Genomic DNA, 6,961 nt, shown 5'->3' on the forward strand with positions numbered 1-6,961 from the left:
GCGCGGCGGTTCTAATAATGCGTCACCTGTTTATGTGTCTGGGCCCCCCCGAGGTGGAGACAGACAGTCTCAAGCACAACAGAGGGATAGAAAAGGAAGATGGCAGCCGCACTTAACCCGCCGTGCCCCCCGATCCCCCATTCAGCGTATTCCCGGGATCTTGACAGGTCGTTGAAGCGCGAGCGGCGGTGGCGGCGGCGCGCGGGCGGGCGATGAGTGACGACTAAGCCTAATGATGACAGGTCAAACAGTGACTCCATCCTGCAACACTCTCCCACTCCCTGCGCCTCTGAGCTGCACATGAATGGCGGCAGCCAGCCGTTACGATCACAGGGCGTGAGGCGATGGCAGGACGCGATAAAGCCCGCCGCGTGAGGCCGCGTCGCAGACGAGCGAGAGACGTCGACGTACGGGCCGGCCCGCAAAAACCACGGACATGTTGAAGGCCGACGTTTATGAGCCAATGTTGCGTATCAACATTTCTAGATGCGTGTATATCTAACGGTATATACACGTCATAGAGGCTGCGATTAAAAAGCCGCGGTGGCGCAGTGAGAGGGTTATGGGTCGGGGTGGATGGATGGAGGAGGTAAACACTTGTCTCTCACACCTGAGGGCCGTGTGTTCGATCCCCAGCGTTTCCAAAAGTCTACATTTCAACAGTGAGTCACATTTAACCCAACCATAATAACCTTAACCAGGTTATATTAGTTAACCAACCCTAACCAAGTTAGGGTATAGTTTATTTGCATAGTGTTTTGAAAGTAACTGGAAACTTGGCGCTGTTTTCATATTAACCGACATTTTCAAGTTTACGTTGGAAAATGTCGCTTCATTTGAAATGTCGATTATGCAGCGTATTTTTGTTTCGTAAAGGTCGGTTTGTAGAAACGTAAACTGTCAACATTTTATTCTGGGACTGGGTTGTTGTTACGCATGACACAGATGAAAGGATTCTCCTGATTTACTGTTGCCTCCTGATTAACTGATTTACTGCTTGAACCAGTCTGAGAACAGCAGTGTTGTAATATGTTGGATTGCAGCTCTACATGTGTTTTTCCGGCCAAGCAGCAATCTCATCGTCTGAAGAGGCGTCGGCGATCCGGCCATGCTAATAATTCCCATAAAGTACATCTTGTTTTTGTCTTCATGGAGTTTCCAGGTTTACTCACACGGCAGCCAGCGATCGTCTCGCTTGCGCCTGTTTTTTATTCTGTTTTGAGGAAAATAATATGTATGCATTGGTCACAGTTGTTATAAGTATGTGCTTCAGTGTGATTACGGGCACAATAATCTACTACACAGCAAAAGAGAAGCAGAAAATATGAAAAAAGAAAAAAAAACGCAAGATGTCATTCATTATCATATAAACAATATTGAATCATGTGAATGTGTTTTATGCTAGAAATATTGAATCAGCAGCATGCCCTGTGCCCAGGCCAGAGCATCAAAGTGTCTTCATCCCCCACTGTATAATGCTATCTGTCAGGCCTGATGCTTGAATAATACATCTTCATCATGCAATGAGGTTACCATCAGTCCCTATAATTGGCAGTTCAGCCTACTGTAATGCAATAAAGCCATTAACATACCAGAATTGTACATGGACACTAGGTTATTATTTTTGAATCAAATGGGCCTATACAAGAACAGGGGAGATACAGCAAACCTCACTCAACCCCCCTCCCAAGGCCTTTTGACAGACCAAGACACTCAATTTTCTCCTTGACATTCCAGTTGAAATATGTTGTCAAATCTATATGTTTTTCCATATATCAATTGCTTGCATCTGGCTCATAGGGGTCGTTCATAAAGATTTCCACCCATGCATCATAGCCAGTTTATGGGGGTGAGGCCATGATGGGGCAAACCACGCCCCCCCCCGACTTGCCCCACCCCTCCTTGTGAATGCGGGCACTTGTGATTGGAGGGCGGCTCGCTGCTTTGAAATCCCTCCCCTCGCATCTTTAGTATGTGGACGGAGTGAGGTGCTGTGCGGCTGCTGCAGAACGAGACAGAGACGCACACTGGAGGACTGTTTGACCCTATCCTCTGCGGGGACATTACACTTGCCCCGTATTTTGTTCCTCATTTAATACTAATGGTCTTTTTTCCCAATCTTGATTTTTTTATACCAACACTGGATCAAGGAATAATTTGGAATAATTAGGATATTGTTGAAGAGCCAGAAGAAGGATGACATCTGGGCAAATTCTTCCTCTTTAGAGACAACTTGGGGTCCGCTACGGACGACGCGCACTGCGCACTTGCTCTCTTGGATTACCGCAAGCCCTTCTGTTGAATGTATCCATCATGAATCGTGCCGCCGCCGGTTAATGCATTTCAACCGTGCGCTCGCTCGTTCCCTGCCGTCGCCCCGCCTCGTACCCCGCTCCAGATGAGAGATCTCCCCGGTGGACCTGAACCGTTTTTACGCAGACAGTCCCCGCCGGAGCGCCGCGGCGATCCACACCGGAGAGGAGCGGACAGATCATCCGTTTCCACGCCGTCGTGCTCTCCTTCTCCCTCGGATCCTTGGCGCCAAGCAAAGAGGCTTCCTATCCGGATCGTAAAGATGTTGACGGCGCACAGCGGCCACTTGCTGCACCCGGAGTATCTCCAACCCCTCACGTCTGCGCCAGTCAGTATTGAAGTAAGTCCCACAAAAAACATTCCCCCCTAAACTGTGATGGAATTATCTGCTTTTGTTCCCCTCCGTTCCTTTATTATACAAGAAGTAGATTAAATGTTATTCCGATCATTATACGAGCCTCTGCGCCATTTTACGCGCAGGATCATTTTGGTTTTATAGGCAAGTTTGCCGTGAGCCGAGTTTAGAATTGAAAAATCATACAAATGATTGTGCTTAAACTATCGGACGATTATAATAATATGTCTATCATATTCTGCTATTCTATTCTATTCTATTCTATTCTATTCTGTTATTTATTTATTTCCCTGAAATAAATCTAATTTGATAAGCCTTCCAAATGTGCACTGACGTTTCTTTCTTTCTTTCTTTCTTTCTTTCTTTCTTTCTTTCTTTCTTTCTTTCTTTCTTTCTTTCTTTCTTTCTTTCTTTCTGTCTGTCTGTCTGTCTGTCTGTCTGTTGGCATGTGGCCTTTGTATCCTCTGAGTTGCTTTATTCACGTTCTAGATATCAACACACAACTCTAAGGCTGTTCCTGACTTTGCTGAATAGCCTACTATCTTTTAACCTAGTGTAACATTTTTTCCAGTGTAATACATGACCAGGATCATTATTTTAAATAAAGATTCATTCTTAGTGGGGCCAAAAAAAACAACAACATAAAAACAGATCCGTTTGTTCACCATCTTGCTCTGTTTTCTCTCCCTCAGCTGGATGCTAAGAAGAGTCCCTTGGCTCTCCTGGCCCAGACCTGCTCCCAGATCGGCAAGCCGGACCCTCCCTCCTCCTCCAAGCTGGCCTCCCTCTCCTCAGGCAGTCTGGGCGACAAGGACTCCTCCAGCCGGTCCTCCAAGTCTGGAGAGCAGCACCAGGCGCCGGACGACAAGTCCAGCTTCAAGCCTTACTCCAAATCAGCGGGCGAATGTCGTAAGGACCTTCTCGCGGCAAAGGGGCCCTCGGATAAAGCCGGCTTCAGGGTGCCAAACGGAGGCACCAACGGGGGCGGCGCGTCGTGTCCGTCCTACCCTTCCCATGCCCGGTCGCCCAGCTCCAGCTCCCCTCCCTTGCACGCCCAGAGCCAGCCCCACAGACAAAGCCATTCCCCGTCCACGCAGCCCCCGCAGCACTCCCAGGCCTCGCACATGGACAACAAGCCCGGGAGCTCGGAGCAGGCCGGCTCCGACGGCGGCGCGGGGAAAAAAGACTCTGACGGCAGTAAGTCAGGGATGGACGGCGCTCAGCTGGCCAACTCCAGCCACATGCGGGCGAGCGCCAACTCCAGCAACGCCAGCTCTGCCAGCAGCCCGCGGCCGGAGAGCAAGGCCGACCCACAGGCCTCTTCTCAGCCGGGGCCGGGCTCCGGACACATCGCCCCCGTGTCCCCCTTCAAACCGGGGCACTCTGTGTTCCCCCTGCCCCCGGCCTCCATGGGCTACCATGGCTCCATTGTGGGAGCGTACGCGGGCTACCCCTCCCAGTTCGTTCCCGGCCTGGATCCTACCAAGTCGGGCCTGGGCTTAGGACTGGCGGGGAAGCACCCCAGCTCCAGCCCGCTCACGGGTGCCTCCCCGCCCTCCCTGATGCAGGGCTTGTGCCGGGACCCGTACTGTCTGACTTACCCCAACGCCCCCCACCTGGGAGGCAGCAACTGTTCCACCTGTGTCCACGACCCCTCCAGCCTCAAGTCGGGCTACCCTCTGGTCTACCCCTCCCACCACCTGCACTCCCTCCACTCCAGCGCCTTGTCCTCCGGCACCGGCCCCACGCTGTCCCACCCGCTCTACACCTACGGCTTCATGCTGCAGAACGAGCCGCACCCGCACTCCTGCAACTGGGTGTCGATGGGCGGGCCCTGCGACAAGCGCTTCTCCTCGTCGGAGGAGCTGCTGTCCCACCTGCGCACCCACACGTCGCTGCCCGGGATGGTGGACAGTAAGCTGCTGTCGGCCTACCCGTCCTCGGCGGCCTCCTGCCACCTCCACCTGCCCCCGCACGGCAGCCCCGGGAGCCTGCCCGGCTCCTTCTCCCTCCGGGGCTCTCCCGGCCTGGGTCTGGCTCGCTACCACCCGTACAGCAAGACCCACCTGCCCGGAGCCCCCGGCCTCCCCATGCCGTCTCTCCCCACCTCCTCGGCCTACTACTCCCCTTACGCCCTCTACAGCCAGAGACTGGGATCGGCTTCGGCCCTGGGATACCAGTGATGTCTGGACTATTCTAGCGGTGATGCCCACACAGAGACAGCAGGCACCAGCTTGGACACTTCAGAGCAGCACCAGAAGATGGATCCAGAAGATGGAACCTTCAGATCGGGAAGGGGGGGGGGTCATCACCAGTGCAGGGCATCGCGCCTGCCCGGCCTGCACGCCCGCCCGCCCGCCTGCCTGCCAGGAATACCACCTGTTAGCCTCAGGATTGTGACTGGCGCTCCAAAGGCAAAGACCCACAGCCGTGATGGATTGTCTGCAGCACAGAACCAAGAGACTTTAGTGATTAAAGACGCCGGGGAAGAAGGGAAACACAGCTTGAATTGATGAGATTGTGGGATTATAACAGCGGTCTTGATTTTGGTTTTGTTTTTTTCTCTAGGTCTGTCATCCCAGGACTGAAAATCTGTATTTATTTTTCACTCAAGCGCTTGGTATTCAACTTTGGGGGGGGAGAGTTTTGCTGTCCAAATGAATTGTCCTTAAAGGAACACTCCGCCCATTTTCAACCAGCTTTGTATCATTAGAACATCAGTAGTATATCAGAAAACTGTAAACAGTTTTGAAGTCTGTCATTTAATTTGACAGTTATTGAGTGTTAAAGTGTGGCCCAGTGACATCACTGGTCCACACTAACTCAAATTAATAACTCATTAACTCAAATCAACTCTCAATAACTGTCAAACTATTCATCATTCATCTAGTTTGACAGTTATTGAGAGTTGACTTGGGTTAATGAGTTATTCATTTGAGTTAGTGTGGACCAGTGATGTCACTGGTCCACACTTTAACACTCAATAACTGTCAAATGAAATGACAGACTTCAAAACAGTTTACAGTTTTCTGATATACTACTGATGTTCTAATGATACAAAGCTGGTTGAAAATGGGCAGAGTGTTCCTTTAAGTATTCTAACTGAAAAAGAATGATTTAAGTATAGTACCATTATGCCTATCATACACTCTAAAAATAAAAAAAATCTTGCACCATGACGAAGATGGACTTTGAAGCTTTATTCTGGGGACCTCTTTTGATCTCTTTTCCTCTATGCTGTTTTTTTTCTTCCTTCTTGTTCTTCTACTGCTTAATTCAGACTCTGGAGAATTGCATGTCCACAAGGATGATCTTGAACAATGCCATTTATTTTGTATTTTGTAAATATGCAAAGATGTCATATTTTTTCAAGCCTTACTTGGGGTTAGCAAGTCGGGGGTCACTGACACAAATGGTACTAAATAAGAAGAAAAAAAGCGGACGTAAAAAAAGAAAGAAAAAAAAAGAACACTTAACGATGGCTGTGCTATCCAACCGACAGGGAAAGGTCTTATTTTGTTAAATAAATGATACATGATTGCATTTTACCTTGTTTTGCTGCCTCATTGACTGCTATAAATAGCACCGGGAAATACCTTGATGTCACAATGAGCCTCAGAGGATGAAGTTAATCTTGCCAGACTGCTGCGCGCTGCAGTTATCTGGGGCCTATCTATCACGACTAGTGATAGCCATGCTATATGTGGCTATGTGTAATATTTCACGGCTCATATCAGTTGACAGGAGTGTCCCAGCGAGGGCAGGCTAGGTCACATTAGCCCTGTTAGCTCATCCCCAGAGGACCCTCCTCCCATCACCCACCATGCTCGTGCTGTTTGCGAGTGGAGCCTGTAATTGCTGATTCTTGTTTTTTTTTTTAGCTGAAAACAGCCTCCTCAGCAGAGTTCGACGGCCGCTCCGAGTGGCCCCGCCGGGTCACTGGGACTTCCGATAATGACCTGCGGGAGGCGTCGACCCGAGCGCTCCTCTCAGCCTGACGGATTGGCCCCCGCAGCACAAAGGGGCCAGAGCTGACAATGGGAGGCGGTTAATAGAGAAATATTCATCAAAGGCCCTGACACCTCCCCTGAGGAAAACACCCCCCCCCCCCCCCTCCCCCCTGAGGAAACACCTCCCCTGAGGAGAAGAACCGGCCCTCTTTGCTATATAGGCACCGCAAAAACGTGGTGGACGCGTCCATCCTGGTAGAGAGAAGAAGAGGCGTTTTTACTAGCGTGGTTTAACCCAGGTCAGCCGTGGAGACTCGGAGCTGTTTAGATACTAATTGGAAGG

The 6,961-nt window shown here is 50.4% G+C and overlaps 1 protein-coding gene across 1 annotated transcript; it reads left to right on the forward strand.

Moving 5' to 3' along the window:
- The first annotated feature begins 2,017 nt into the window (after window positions 1–2,017).
- Window positions 2,018–5,531, forward strand: znf703 (zinc finger protein 703). Its single transcript, XM_083645222.1, has 2 exons — window positions 2,018–2,653; window positions 3,361–5,531. The coding sequence occupies exons 1-2, from the start codon at window positions 2,399–2,401 to the stop codon at window positions 4,849–4,851; spliced, it is 1,746 nt and encodes a 581-aa protein (XP_083501348.1). The 5' UTR covers window positions 2,018–2,398; the 3' UTR covers window positions 4,852–5,531.
- The last annotated feature ends 1,430 nt before the right edge of the window (window positions 5,532–6,961 follow it).

The sequence above is a fragment of the Poromitra crassiceps genome (genome assembly GCF_964638095.1).
Source record: "Poromitra crassiceps genome assembly, chromosome: 10".
Taxonomy (NCBI): Eukaryota; Metazoa; Chordata; class Actinopteri; order Beryciformes; family Melamphaidae; genus Poromitra; species Poromitra crassiceps.

What these genes read in the sequence shown, in the direction of transcription:
- znf703 (XM_083645222.1), top strand. Translation starts at nt 2,399, where the DNA reads ATGAGAGATCTCCCCGGTGGACCTGAACCGTTTTTACGCAGACAGTCC. An exon ending in CTGCGCCAGTCAGTATTGAA is followed by an intron (nt 2,654 to 3,360) that starts GTAAGTCCCACA and finishes TCTCTCCCTCAG; the next exon opens with CTGGATGCTAAGAAGAGTCC.